Raw genomic sequence first — 15750 nt, 5'->3', positions numbered from 1 at the left:
CTATGCTCAAAGGCAAAGGTTGAATTGGGATTGGAAAAAGAGACACATGCATTCCGCTTCTGATAGTTTGGGTAGTCCGACAGAAACTGTAAATTTGCAATGACCTTTTTTGAAATTTGAGGAAGATTCAGGGCTTGGATGAGACCCTGTAGAGATTACAAGCTCACGAGAAGTTGCAGCCGACCTCTGGCGAGATGCCGGGACCCAGAAGGTGGAGCATGGCTGAAGAAGCACCACTCTCAGCGTGGGCAGCGGACATATGCCACCGCAGCCCTGTTGCTCCTCCTGAACCCGGGACCACAGTCTTCACTGCAGGTCATCCCTCCCCCCATTCCCTGCATCACCAAGTAAGATCATTATTCACCTGTACAGAGCACAGTGAGGCAACTGTGACATATGTTGTGTACCTGCTGGCAATAAACCCCCCTATTCCAAGTATCCAGATTGTGCTTGTTCCATGACGGCCACAAGAGACCCCTTCGATGGGAGGTCTTATTTCCAGTCAAACATCCATAGAATGTGCCTATTAATTTTGTTGCTCACCATCATGAAAGAACGTCAGGTTCTATTCACTCAATTAACATATAATTCCGTAGGTGCCTCTGGTTGACTAGTGACACTTTTTGTTCTGTGACGAGCCTGGATTTGATTGCCCTAGTCCATCGCCCACTTTCTGACGCAAAGGAGGAGCAAGTAGGTAACCGTTGACTTGACTGGGTTAAACATAGTTTTTCTGTGTGTACGGATACTTAGCCGAGTTTTTCTTGCAGACTATTCCCAAACAGGATTTAAAATCTTCTAAAACCTGCTCAGCCCTTAGATAGGAATCTGTCTGCCCATTTACGCCAATAGTTTTTTCCTACTCGTTTACAACCTGTTTGACTATATCTCATCCACTGGAATAGGTATTATCGTGGCAGTCTGATGCCTTGTTCAGGTTGTAATGAGCCAAAATCGTCTATGAACTCCTCTTACTGATCGAGCCTTATCTCTAACTTTCTCTGTCAGGGGACCGTGTATGGAGATAGCTTTGTCATTCTCAGCTAGGAGAGAGAAGGTAGATGTGTCCGTTGCATCGAACAATGTTTGCTTGTAGATTTTCATTTGTAGGAAATAGTTTAGTATCTGATGCTGGCTTTTTGGCTGGTTTTAGCATTTTAGGGAGGGTAATCGTGAGTAACGATGCCTGTGCAGACCTTATTAGCACTTTCCCGCTCTAAGAAAGGAACCCCAGGAACCTCCATGTAGATTTAGTCATGTTTTGGGAAAAGACTTTCTATGTAATAACCAGCCTGCACCTTTTGCTTCTTGTGGAACATTCTTCTGCACACATACTGGCATTGCTCTATCATTAGTGCAGTCATTGGAGCATGGCTGCATCTGAGCAGATACCTGTAGCCTCTGCCAGAGATTTTCAAGGAAGGGGTGGGGGGGGGGGCCTGGAGGGTGCTCAGTGCTACATTTTCCTGGTAATGGTTAAGTATGTGCATCTCATCAAGAATTAACAGCCTTGTTTTCTCTCCCATGGCTACCTGCTCCAGTTGCCGCTTGATGCTAGAGCCTAAATATCTAGCAAACCTTATTGCTATGTTTGTCCGAAGAATTGCAGTATTACTATTGCAATGTATTTTTTAAGTGGAATATCCTCATCGAAAAGAGTGGAGTGTTGTTGGACTGACGTGAGCCTTTCCTGAAGGCAGCGCACATCCTTCATTGCCTATAAAAACAAAAATAGTAGGGGTGGATCCAGCCCAACAGATAAGTGGTGTACAAATACTCCCAACAAAAATTAGGAAACAGACACATAGGGCCTCATCACGAGTTGGGCAGTAACGCCGGCGCTAATAGTGCTGGCGCTATCTGCCCTACCGCCAAACCCAACGGCGCTATTAGCGCCGGATCACGGGTTTGGCGGAACTGGAAATCTCCATTCCCCATTGAGCCCATTCGGGAATGCCCCATTCCCCATTGGGCTCAATGAGGAAATTTCGCACTCTTACCGCTGGCGGATTTCCCGCCGGCGGTATGAGCACAACATTTCGGCAGATTTCCCCCCAGCTAACAGCTGGGGGAAAATCAGCCAAAGCCATGATCTGGCGGACCCTTAAATGCGGCGGTAATAGTGCTACCGCCTCATTTAAGGGTTAGCGCCAGACTTGTGATGAGGCCCATAGAACCTTGTGGCTCTGCTTTCACACACACAGCTCCATGGATATGTTTGGGCCAGTAGTGCACACATTGCCACAGGAAGAAAATATTATTATTACTGCTCGATCAGAAGAAGTAAACCTGTATCTTTTAATGTGCATGAACAACTAGGTGCAAAGAAATAATGATTATTATTCTTGCTCAAACTAAGCTATTAAAGAGAAATGCACTACTATTTTCTGGATTGCTTTAGTGGGTCAGACCAGACTGATATGCACATTTTTATTTTTCCTCTGGCAAGGTACAGTGAGCTAAAATTGTGGTCCTAAGTGGGATCCATCCCATAAAACAGGTTTTATATTTTTTGTTCATTCTCAGAAGCAGGGTTCCCACATGTTTATAGATTTTGCATTTCTAATCTGTAGGAATGAAACCTGTACTTTCTGTAATAAAAAATATGCATCTGATTTGGAGCAACTTTTGCTGAAACCATTTTGTATGTATCCATTTTCATTGGGAAATATTTGCCTGGATTGATAAGTCTCTTGTGAACTTTTGGCAAGATACCTAGATGAGTTTTGATACGTCCATTTAATTTGTGGAGATGCTGCCTGTTATTGCTGTGTTCATTCAAATGTGAGTGTCTCAGAGATATTTAATGAAAATATGCTTATGTTGAGGACTATATTGCTCATGTTTTCATTTTGGAACTGAGGGTTGCTCTAATGGCGAGAGACATTTGTATATGTGTCCCTCCGTATTATAAGTAAAGTATACTTCAGGAGAGGGTGTCTGGTCCCTGACACAGAACCCAAATAAATCAACTACTTTCACCATCTAGAAATTGTGTTTCCATATTCAATCATAAAGCTTCAGTATGGGATAAGTGTTAGCAGTGTTAGATGGATGCATCAAATTCTTCAAATTTGGAAGTTTATAAAATAAGTACAGTTATTTATTTATTTGTTTATTTATATACAGGAGGAACAATGCTCTTTTGATTACAAAAGAACGTACAATAGATAAGAAATCAGATTTGACGGGAACCAGGGAGATTCTTACAATGGGGTGAGTTAGAGGGACATTCTGACCAGTCTATGGAGGGGAGTACATGGAACAGTCACTGGGGACAATACATAAGTGGCATACATAGATTAAGGACAACCAACATTGGATATTTGTAAATGCAGGTAGGTGGTACAGCCAGCTGTTCGTTTTTTATTGTCTTTCATGTGATCTGGAACACTAATCTCTCTCTTCTGGTTAGCCACAGTACATGTTCACATAGGAATTTCAAGGGTGGTATCCAAGGCTCAGTGTAGTGTATGCTTTCTATTTAAGGATATTGGCCTCCAAGACCCAGGATTCAATATTTTTCAGTTCAGACTATTGATCAAATATGATTAGGAACGTTGTCTCTAAGTTCTAGAACTCATTGCATCTCCATTGAATCATTCTCTGGTGGTGGTACGAGAAATTGTGCTTGATGTTCCAGCAGTCTGAGAATTTTAAATCGATCAATTTTTCAATGTCCACTTGGAACTTTCCTGCAAGTTCCAGGATTCAGAGCTTTGCAATCCACACTCCTTTTCAACTGCTGCTAAGGCATAATCTATTGATTTATTTATGTACAAAAATCACAGGGAAAGCAATGAATTTTGGTACAAAAACACTTAAATAATGTAACATTGATAACAGGTGACATGGATCCTTTACAATGGTGTGCGAGAATGTGACTTGAAAACAGTGGAAGTTGGAAACATAAATCAGGGGCGAGGACTGACAGAATGACATAGGAATGGGATGGTGGGGAAAATGCTGAATTAAGGAGGGAGGGGTGACTGCAAATTGCTGTAGGGTTATCCATGAAGTGTAGGGAAAGAGGAAAACAGGGTGATGCAGTAGCATAGAGTGTGAGGAAACAGGTTCTTCACAAAGAAGGTGAGCTGTGAGGTTGGATTTGAGTAGTACGGAGAGAGGGAGAGCATTCCAGAATAGGGTACCACGGAGAGAAAGAGAGCGGAAACAAGAGTGAGCACACGGCGCTCGACTGGTGGCAATGAGGTGAACTGAGGATGGTTTTAACGAGCGAGGAGAGTCAGCGGTGAGATGAGCAGATAGGTAAGGTCGGGCAAGCCCATGGATAGTTTTAAAGATGATGAGAAGAAGTTTATACTTAACCCTGTGTTTGGTAGATAGCCAGCCAATCTGGCAGTGTGCATCTAGAGGTAAAGCAACAAAGGTTGAAAAGTGCGCAGACCACAAAGTTGTTCGGAGGTGAGAAAGCATAGTTAGGAAGGCCATAGAGGAGACTGGCACAATAGTCCTATCGAGTCAGATCTAGGAAAGACTAAGGAGGAGGTCAGCTGTTTAGCATTATTGAAAGGAAGAAGGTGGCAGATTGTTCTGAGATTGATTCTGGCTACAGTGGCAGATTTGAAGATGAAGAGCAGACGTTGTGTGATAAGTCAAAGATGACACCAAGGGAAGCAGATTAAGGAATATAGTCAGGGGAGCGGAGGAGAAGAAGAGAGGGAGAGGAAGAGATAGCGTGTTTTGCTGGGAAGTGCAGAACTTCTTAGTCTTAGTGGAGTGGAGCATGAGCGATTCAGACGCCATCCAATTTTTGATGGCGGAGAGACAGTTTGAAAATGTTGACAGCAGCTTGTTGGATAAAGAGTGAAAGGAGAAGAAGATCTGAGTGTTGTCAGCAAAGAGTTGATAGGAGAAGCTATAAGAAGATATCAAGGCACAAAGAGCGGGAGTATAGAGGGTGAAGAGTAGTGGACCAGGGACAGACCCTTGGGGAACTCCAACAGTAAGGGGGGTGACATGGGGAGGTATGGCTGTTCAAGGACACCTGAAAGTGTGTAGAGGCAACGTATGAAGCAAACCAATCAAGGGTTCTCTGATGCTAAGGAGAGATGATGTAGATACAATATCAGAATGGTCAACAGTAACAAAGGTAGCAGAGAGGTCAAGAAGAAAAAGAATGGATTAAAGGTTTGCATGCCGAGTGGAAGAGATGAAGTTGCTGACATTGAGGAGAGCTGTCTTGGCAGAATGCAAAGCTCAGAAGCCAGACTGAAGAGGGTCCGGGGTTGTAAGTATCTAGGAACTCAGTGAGTCGATTGAATACTACTCGTTCTAGGATTTTGGAATAGTGTGGTAGAAGTGAGGCATGGCAAAAATTGACAGGGCAGTTAGGATCTAGACAAGATTCCTTAAAAAGAGGGATGATGATAGGTCTCTTATAGGATGAGGTAAAAGTGTCATTGTCAAGAGAGGACTTAAAGAGGGAAGTAAGATTTGGTGCAACACTGGAATCTATTTGCTTCACGATGTGTGGGGACTGTGGGAAAGTGAGGGCACAGGAAGTTTTAGCCTTGAGGAGTAGGGCAATAATCTCATCAGGATTGGTGGGGACAAAGGGAAGACATAGTAGTGGGAGAGGAGGGTATGAGTGGTAAATAATAGTCACCAGGAGAGGATAGAAGGTAATTAGCAAGGGTATTGTGAATGGTAGAGGTTTTTGAGGCAAAGTAGAGTTCAAGGTAATTCGCAGAAAGAGTAGAGGAGATGGAGCTGGGATTAGGATGTGAGAGAATTGAGTTGAGAGATATTTTGAGGCACCTAGGTTGAGAGGATTGAGAGAGAGATAAGAAGCCGCGTTTGACAAAGTCAAGAGTAGAGGAATAGTTGTGAAGACCAGTGAGATAGAGTCGGGGATCAGAGGGGTGTTTGGACTTTTGCCAAGTGCAAAGCATTTTCTACATTGTTGCTTTCTGGTTGTGGATGAGAGGTGTAATACAGGGCTGTGTAGGGGAGGATTTAGGACTCAGTGTAGTGAGGGGAAAAGTCAGCATAATGAGCATAAAGTGCAGTGTTAAAGTTAGCGAAGGCTTCTTCGGTGGATGGAAAGGTGAGTTCAGTTTAGCAAGAGTGGGAGCGGTGTAGGTCAGAGAGGTAGTCAGGGAGTTTGGAGGAGGAAAACTTGTGCTTAATAATAGTTGAAGTAGATGGAGAGATAGAGGAAGAAGCAGGAGTGGAGATTCAGGCAAAGACAATATAGAGATCTGAGGGAGATGGTACAGTGGAAAAACCTGAGGTGGAGAGTTGAGAGGAGATGAGAATAAGGTCAAGGGAGTTTCCATGTAAATGGGTGGCAGAGTGTGGACATCAGACAGTGAGTGGTTAAGTAGAAGTGAGTTAAAGTATGTGGATAGAGCAGCAGAGAAAGAGGGGAGGTTGAAGTCACCAATGACAATGAGGTGGTGATCGGGAGGGATAGATCAATTAGTTGGGAGAGGTGGTCGAAGAATTGGCCTACCGGGCCTTGTGGCTGGTAGGGAGAGATAATATGTATGCCATAAGGTGCAGTGATTGTCAAGATAGTGTATTTGAATGAGGGAGAATTAGCAGTAGATTGGGAAGTAGGAGATGTAGGAAGTTTGGGGGATGAAAATAGTCCTACACCACCACCCCTGCCAGTAAGGAGGGGAGAGTGAGTGAATGTGTAGGAAGGGTCATGAAGGTCAGCAAGGGTTGCAGAATCAGAGGGAGAGATCCAGGTTTCAGTAAGGGTAATGAGGTCAAGAGAAGGAGAATGATAAAGGGAGAAGGTTTTCTTGCAGACAGATTGTGCATTCCAAAGAGCAATAGAAAGAGAGCAAGATGTAGAAGCATAGCGACATTAAGTCTGACAAATAGAGAGGTGCTCAGGAGTGGACATGGAACCAAAAGAGGTCCTGGAACTAATTTCAGTGTCCCCATAGGACATACTTTCAGCAAGTCCAACCCTGTTCCTATTAGAACATTTGGAAATAAAATAGGTTAACACACAAAAATGCAGCTCCAGACAGAAAGTGAAGCCAAAGGACTTTCATGATTCCAGTCCTCTTTCTAAAATCAGTTGCCAGGCCTGTTCGTCATTCAGGGATTCTGAATGTTTTATACCCCAAGGTTGCATCTCCTCCTATTTATTCCTTCGACTGCAGCGATGTAAAAGACTCTCCGGCTCTTTTTATGAAGTGATTTCTGTGAGCCTTCCATGCTCTCAAGGTTAAGCTGTAGCCTGGGGGCTCACAGCTCCATTATTTCCCAGTGTGTCTCACAGTCCAGCAAGAGGCGCATATTATTTATGGGGGGATTAACACTATCTCCCCAGCTCTTTCTGTTATGCAAGCGGAGCCAGGCAGGGGAGCAGCACTCACAGAGGTCAGCATCCATCCCACACAAAATCCACAGTGAACAGTCTTGGAATGGACGCCATTAGACTCACAGTTAAATGAAACATTATAGTGTAAGGGTAATAATCGGTACCACAAAGGAAATATGCCTTTGTAAGAAGCTTCTGGTCCAGAGCAAATGTGCCTGAGGAGAATTCAGGCATCTTCGTAAGTTGCAATCAATAACAATGTTCTGCTTGAATTTCTTCTGTAGTCAGCCACATGAAATTGCTTACACTGACTAACCTGTATGTGCATTTCCTTCTCTAAGCATTTATTTGGGGATGTTATCCTACTTAAAATATTGTACCACATGTCCACTATTCTACAGGGTACATGTAATGCTAGGGGGGTTTCTCATTCATGCCTCTTAGAAGTAGGCGAATGTGCATCATGACACTCCATTTGCAAGCTCCCCAAGATTGTGCTCCACTTGGGGTATACAGAAGCTCCTCTTCTGTTCCATTACTCGGCTTTATCCATACCGGCTGCCCTCTGCCTGCAGTCTTGGCGCATGAGGATCAAGGGATGATTTGGCAAGAGCAAGATCGAGAAGTAACGAAAGGATAAACCAGTTTCTTTCAGCACACGGTCCCAGGGTGACATACATGCTGACATATGCCAATTAACCAGATAGGGTTTATGGTAATTTCATCTAAAACCATTACATCTAATGCCATTCCATCGACATTTTTCCATCTAAATAATGTCCATCTAATGCATTTTTTTTCTTTTCTTTTTTTTTCTTTTTTTTTGGGGGGTCCACCCCCCAACCCCTGTTTTTTACCCTTTAAAATGCACCTGAACAAACATTAACCCTTTACCGTCCAAAAAACATGCATTAGATGGAAACCTTTTAGATGGAGACATTTCAATGGAATGGGATTAGATGAATTGACTAGATACCTGATGGATGAGAAATAAAATAGTAGAAGTAAAAGAAAGGCAAGTTCAATGTGGTAGCGGGAATAAGGAAAGGTAATGCCCATTGGCAAATGAAGAATTCAGGGATGTCATGGGCTGTAGACTGATCAAATACAGGCAGAGTAATTCATGTGGTTTGGTCCGAGAGGAATTGAGGAGAGACAGATGAGTATAGCGGGTGGCATAAAGAAAATAAGCAAGAAGAGGGAGTAGAGTGATGGGTTGTAGACAAAGACAGAAGTGGGAAAGAGCAGAATATCAAAGAGCTGTCAGAACGAGAAGAGATGAGGCACCTAGAGGGGACACAGCAGGAACACTCTGCTCCAGCACTGGCAAGGGAAAATGACAGAGAAGAGAAGCGGAAGAAACCCAGAAGAAACCCAGAAGAACAACTGCAACTACAAGAGTATGAAATGAGAAATTAGCCAGATAATGATGAGAGTGAAAATAGCCTTTTCTCATAAAAGTAAATGGACAACCCTTCATTAAGGGTCTCATTACGAGGTGGGCGGAATGGGTTTGACGGCGCCGGTAATGTGCCGGTGCCGGTAAACCCATTCTGCCCTATTACGAGGTTCCCTAGCGGGACCCCGCTCGGAACGTCTGGTCAGACCAGACGTCCTTTGCGGGTCCCGCTAGTGGACCAGGGAGCTAATACGGGCCCGTTATTAACAGGCGTTATTAGCTCCCTCCCCATTCCCATTGAGCCCTATGGCGGCTCAAATAGGAATGGGGATGGGTTCCTTCAATGAGGAATTACCGGGTCCTCCAAGGTTGGAATGGCCCAGTAATTCCTCATTGAAGGAACCCGGACCCGAGTTTGGAGGCAGCCATGGCGCTAATAGCACCATGGCTACCTCCAAACTCGGGCCTCATTACGACCCTGGCGCTAAGCGAAAAACGATGGCGGTAAATGCTTACCGCCATCGTTTTCCGCCAGGTACGATCATGACCCGTGACCGTTAACTACGATGCCAATAGCGGCATCGTAGTTAACGCTGCCGCAAACAGCGCTAAGGGTGCGCGCACGCGACCGCCCACACCGTACTTAGCGCCATGGCGGAAAGGCACGCAAATGCCGACCCAAGCGGACATGCACCTAACGCCATCAATGAGGCCGCTAAGTACCTTACCGCCATGGTGCAAATAACGCCATCGCGAACCAACCGTAAAGGGCCAATTCAAGTGAATGCAGCTGCCACAGGTGCACAGAAACAGCACAGGTGAAGGCAATACAGACTCAGGGGAGTATAAAAAGAGCACACCCCACCCCTACCCACACCCAGTCACACTCCACAATGATGCCAATACGACTAGCAATGTTGGGGCTGGAGGACCTGATAGCAATGCATGTGCTACTACAACAGCAACAGCAACAACAACAACAACAGGCAGCACAGAGGAGACGCAGGAGGAGAAGGAGGGCAAGGCAGGCCCAGCAAGCCCCACCAGCACAGCCAGTGCCACCACGCAGGCAGCCCCCAATCCCACGCATCAGAGCCAATCCAAACAACCTCACTGCTGAGCAGATCCACACCCTGTACCGTTTGGACAGGGACACCATCACCGCCATCGTAGACATGACACACAACGACATCGTCAGCATGATAGAAAGTCCAACCGCCATCCCCCCCCTACTGAAGGTAGTGGCTGTACTCCACTTCCTGGCCACAGGCACCTACCAGCACACAGTGGGGCACCTGCATGGCATTTCACAACCATTATTCTCACGAACACTCATCCAAGTGCTCGATGCCCTCCTCAAGCACACAGACGACCACATCTCATTACCACGGACTGCCCAGGAGATTGCAAACACCAAAGTGGGTTTCCATGCACTAGCCAGCATACCCGGTTGCATTGGTGCCATCGACTGCACCCATGTGGAATTGGTGGTTCCACGTGCCATGGAGGTACCGTACCGCAACCGGAAACAGTTCCACTCTGTCAACGTGCAAATGGTCTGTGACTCCAACAAGATCATCACACATTGTTGTGCCCGATTCCCCGGATCAACCCATGATTCCATGGTCCTGAGGAACTCCACAATACCACGCTACATGGAGCGACATGCAGGCCCAAGATCCTGGCTACTCGGTGAGTGCGATGTCATGGAAGTGGGCATGGGAATGACGTACCAGTGCATACTCCACCTGGCTGAAAGGGGGGGGGGGATGATGCATACTCCACCTGGCTGAAAGGGGGGGGGGGATGATGCATACTCCACCTGGCTGAAAGGGGGGGGGGGGGATGATGCATACTCCACCTGGCTGAAAGGGGGGGGGGGATGATGCATACTCCACCTGGCTGTGAGTAACACAGAGAACGGATACAGAGGAAGGCCACTCACAATGCACAAAACCCCTCTGCATACATAGGGTGATGGCATGCAAAACAGGCCATGACAGCAATGAGCATATACTGGTTGCATAGTGTGAATCAATTAGTGCATGTAGAAGTGAGCCAAGGTAACAGTTCCATGCCAGCCATGGTGGGACATCATGTTCCTGATCAGACAACATGACTGACACATACATTCTCGCCTACATACAGGTGATGCAGCCTACCCCCTGAAGAGGTGGCTCCTCACGCCAGTCCGGAACCCGCAGAACCAGCACGAGGAGGACTACAACCGTGCACATACACGTACTCGTGTGGTCATAGAGCAGACATTCGGCCTCCTGAAGGCACGATTCCGAAGCCTCAGCAGGTCTGGTGGGGCACTCCTGTATGGCCATGAGAAGGTGGCAAAGATCGTCATGGCATGTGTCATGCTGCACAATATGTGCGTCAGACGGAATGTGCCCCTGCCCCCTGACGCAGAACTGCAACCACCTGACGATGAGGATGAGGATGAGGAGGGTGCAGAAGGGGCGCCACCACATGGAGGAGGCGATGCACAGGAGGGGCGTGCCATGCGCCAAAGTATCATCAACCACTGCTTCTAGCACACACGGCTGGTGTTCATCGCATGGAGACTGCACTTGGGGCACTGTGTGACTCTGGGGCATGCACACTGAGGACTGGACACCAATAAAGCACACATACGCAATGAAAATGTCCACACATTTCCTTTTTTGAAACGAAAAAGTGTATTTGAACTATGAACTGTCGTGTCACACCCCCTCCCACCTCCCACCTCCCCCCTGCACACCCCAACACACCCCCTCCCACCTCCCACCTCCCCCCTGCACACACACCCCCCCAAACTCCCCCCTTAACTCCCCAACACACCACCCCGCCACCCCCCTGCACACCCCAACACACCCCCTCCCACCTCCCACCTCCCCCCCCCCCTGGAATCCCAACAAAGGTGTGAGTTGGTCTGTGCAGCAGTGTCAGTAGTAGGATTCCTACACTGTCCGGCCACTATTGGCAGCCCCCTCCACTGGCCCCCGGGGCACCCCTGCCTGTGCTGCGGAGGTTCCTCCCCGATCGGCGGATGGGGCTGCTCGGTGTCGAGCTGGCAACCGAGGAGGATCCTGCCTGCTCATTTGGACGCATGGCCCGTATTGTCTGCACAAGGTCAGTGATGGCGTGCCGCACAGCAGCTAGTTCCGCGCAGATGTCCTTTGTGGACGACTCTATAGCTGCCTTCACAGTCTCAGCACATTTATCCATTGCTGCACTTGACCCCCCACATTCAGCAACATGTTCTTCGAGCAGCGAGGAAAGTTGCTGCTGCCGGGTGGCAATCGCCTCCAGAGAATGGTTGGAATTCTGGCCCATGGCTAATGGCAGTGGTATTCCCATTGGGCTGATCTGCCCCTGCAGCGGGGATGGAGTGGCTGGCCAATCGTCATCCTCTGGCTGACCCTGAGTGGCATCCGCATGCGGGCTGCTTAGGGACAGGTAGGGGGAATGAGGGTGGCCTGTGGGGCTTCTGACATCACTCTCCTCAAAGATCCCTGCTTCGCTATCGGAGGAGGCAGCAATGGCAGCATTCTCCCCAATTGTGCTGCTTGCAGCAGAGGCTGTGGCTTCTGTGGGCATGATTGGTGTGATGTCTGCTGCTGCTGCTGCTGTACTGCCTGCTGGGGTGGCTGTCTGTGCCCTGTCCTGTTTCCCTTGCAGGGATTTTGCCTGCTGTGGTGTTTTCCTCGGGACGACAGAGGTGGAGGGTTGTGGCGTTGGCACAGTTGGCCTGGCCCTCTTGGTGGGTGTGGAGGCTGTGGTGTCCTCTTCCTCAAGGTCGGAATTTGAGCCTGTGGTGGGACAGAGGAGGGAGAGTGTTATTGATGGGTCTGCGGACATTGGCCGGGCATTGTGGCGACTGGCATCTCATCAGTTAGTACATGTGGCACATTTCATGCAGGGGAAAAAAGTTGTCTCCCTTTTGTGTGGAAGTAGCATGGAGGTATGTGGGTGCCTGCAGTTAGGGTGTGCGTGCTGCATGTGTACAGGGTGCAGATCGGATGTATCTGTGGGCAGTCTCCTGCTGATGTGTTGCATTCACACTATGGGCCAACATTGTACTTCACATGAATGGACTTAGGTGAGATTTGCATGCCTTGATTTGAGCCACCTACCTGCATCGCCCGATGTCGGGGCTCCTCTCTCCATTCCTCCTACTCCTTCAATGCTCTGCATTCCGATTGTGGAGGCACAGATTTCCTCCCATGGCTGCAATTTTATAGGGGACTCCGATCCTCCCCCAGTTGCCATTGCCAGGTTCATGTTGGCTGATAGTATGCTCCTGACTCTGAGCCGGAGATCGTCCCACCGCTTGCGGCACTGTTTGACATTGCGGGGTGTTGTTCCCACGGCACTGACCCGCTGAGCTACCAGTGCCCATATGGCCTTCTTCTTGGATATGGCCGGTCTTGTCAGTTGGTTGGAGAATACCACTGCAGCGTTCTCCTGGAGGGTCTCCGCTAGAATGGTAAGCTCCTCTCTGGAGAAGCGGTCTTGCCGCTGGCGGTCACAGGCTTTTTTCAAAACTTTAGGCATCTTCCTGCAGGTAGAAGGTTGAAGACGGTATTGGCGGGGTCTCAGGCTCGGATGTCCAGTGGTTTCGGAGGATGGCAATGGATTGTGTTTTTAAAGATGGCCGCCGTGCTCTTTCCCGTTCCGCCGCGGTGACGCTACTTCCGGTTCCGCTTATCTACGGTCACCGCTAATTGCGGTGACCGCTAACTACGGTCACCGCTATGTACGGCGGTGGCGGTGGTGCACCTTGCGCCGCATACGATGCCGGTAGGTGCCGTTTTGGGGGCATTACCGCCATGGCGCTGTTTACATTACCGCCATGGCGTAATGCTCGTGCGCGATGGGTCCTAATGTGGCGCACTTTACGCCATCGTCCCACGGCGTTAACGTTCATTACGCCATGGCGGTAATGACGGCGGATTACCGCAAGGGTCGTAATGAGGCTCTGTCTTGAAAGCAGATTTCAAAGCCATGAAATCATCTGTCTAAATAGTGTTGCATGTAAACCCTCTGTCCAAATAGGCAACGCCTGGACTCTTGTTGTTGATCACTAAATAACAGGTGAGGACCTCCCTTCTGCATCACCATCGTCATAAACAGAAAGTTGGTAATTCAATAAAATGACAGTGACTTAATGGTGTTTAATACGAATTTAATACAGGAAGAGACACTAAATATTTACAATGTACAATTATAACAACAAACGCATGAAATCGGATTTACATAACATAAGGACTGATAATGGCCATTCCCTGAGTCCAGTTAACAAGAGGCAAATTAATTCTATATTTTCAGGACAGTTACACAAAAGTACAATTGCAAACGCTGAATGTTAATGTGAGGTCTTTACATAGTTAATGGTTATCCCGGAGCCTTATGTGTTTGGGGCTCTTGAGGACCGGATGTGGCACCCCAAATGCACAGAAAGGGACCGTTAAGTGATGAGAAGTCATGATGACCAAGCCTTAGCTTCTTCTTTTGATTGTTCCATGGTTTACTCCAGGCATTCACATTAGCGACCAAATATCATAATGTTGGAGGAACTTTACATAAGTTCAAATAAAACGTGAAATGTAGATAGCGGAGCCATCAAATTTACATCTTGTGTATGACAATGCCAACGCACCTTTTAATTTTTTGTTTTCTTTTCCAGACTTTGATGAGGTCCAACTCTGGATGAAATTTGTCAAGATCTACGCCTTGGCTCTTGTTGTTCAAATTACCATTACCATCATACTGGTTTCATTGCGTAAGTGTTCATGACTTTATTGGTACATTCAATGTTCGCACTGTTCTGTGACAGGTCTTCTCATCTTTGTGAGAATTCTGCTAAACCTTTTAAAATTTGTGAAGCTGTCTTATTAAACAGGCTAAAAAAAGAAAGAGAAATGCAATTACTAAAATATGTTTTCACTTAATAAGTACATGTCATCGTATTTGTCTGTCCATTTATTACACTTAATGAAAACCAGCAATTAAAGTAATGAACGATTTTGATACAGAAAACTGACTACTGTTCCGTGAATAGAATTATTTAATTTTCCAATATGCCAATTTCAAGTCGGCGTTAAATGCATAGTTTAAAAGTTCACTGAATTATTGACTGATCATTTGTCCATGTGGGTATGTGTTGTAAAAGTGTCTTTTTCAAATAGTATTTCTTACATAATTATTCCCACTATATATGGCTGTAAAAATGAAAATTGTAAGGTTATAATGAGAAATAAAATGTGGTTATTCCACAGTTAGAAAATGTACTTTTATCAAATACAGGCAATTAATACCATACAATTTAGTTGAAATGTAAAGCATGCATGTCATTACTAAAACCGTGATTTATTGAGTGCTGTAAATGACTTAAAATTTGAAAAAGTGTTAGCAACTAATTTCTATGGCAGATATCTAAATATTTTCTTTGGTGGAGATCATATCAAAGTATACTTCCTGCCATTATGGCTTTGATATGATTTTAGCTCTTGGCCTCGATGCCTTCAAAACAAACTCAAATGTACTCTTCAAATTTGAAACTTTGGTGGCCACTAAATCTAAAAGCCATTGAGAAGCTGACAGACATCCAAGTCACTACCAATCTTCAGAACACCCAAAAGTGCATGGGCTACCAAGACAGCTGGCCTACGGGTTTTAACAGCCTGATAGACCAAGACCTGCTCAAGAATCTCAAACAGGGTGTTTGAAAGAGTTATAGAAGGAGCTCACACAATACATGGGGCCCTTGCCATAAACTTACCAGATCAGAAATTCCATGCAGTGCTATAGTGCTTTCAAGTTCAAGCAGCCCAGGAATCTACGTTTGCTATGTTATGTTGATTTATACCACGCACCACTACCACCCCGGGGCAGTCTTCAGGTGCTCACGTGGCTCTGCAAGACAGGGGTCTGGGGAGGTTAGTGGGGATAGGGTGAGAGGATAGGTTCAGTACCAGGCGGAACTGGCATCTGTGAGTGTTGACTTGCATGTGGTAGTGTGTGGAGAGGCCTTATGCATTGTAACCGTAATGGT

The 15750-nt window shown here is 46.6% G+C and overlaps 1 protein-coding gene across 1 annotated transcript in view; it reads left to right on the top strand.

Moving 5' to 3' along the window:
* The window catches only part of LOC138573323 (uncharacterized), a 256635-nt gene that overhangs the window by 3959 nt on the left and 236926 nt on the right, over positions 1-15750 (top strand). The window contains exon 2 of the mRNA XM_069649330.1: positions 14383-14478. Coding sequence (XP_069505431.1) covers positions 14383-14478 — 96 coding nt within the window. The remainder of the gene's footprint in view (positions 1-14382; positions 14479-15750) is intronic.

The sequence above is a fragment of the Ambystoma mexicanum genome, chromosome 1p (assembly GCF_040938575.1).
Source record: "Ambystoma mexicanum isolate Mex_15411 chromosome 1p, UKY_AmexF1_1, whole genome shotgun sequence".
Taxonomy (NCBI): domain Eukaryota; kingdom Metazoa; phylum Chordata; class Amphibia; order Caudata; family Ambystomatidae; genus Ambystoma; species Ambystoma mexicanum.
Note: the sequence above shows the minus strand (reverse complement) of the source record. Positions and strands in the feature narration are given on the sequence as shown.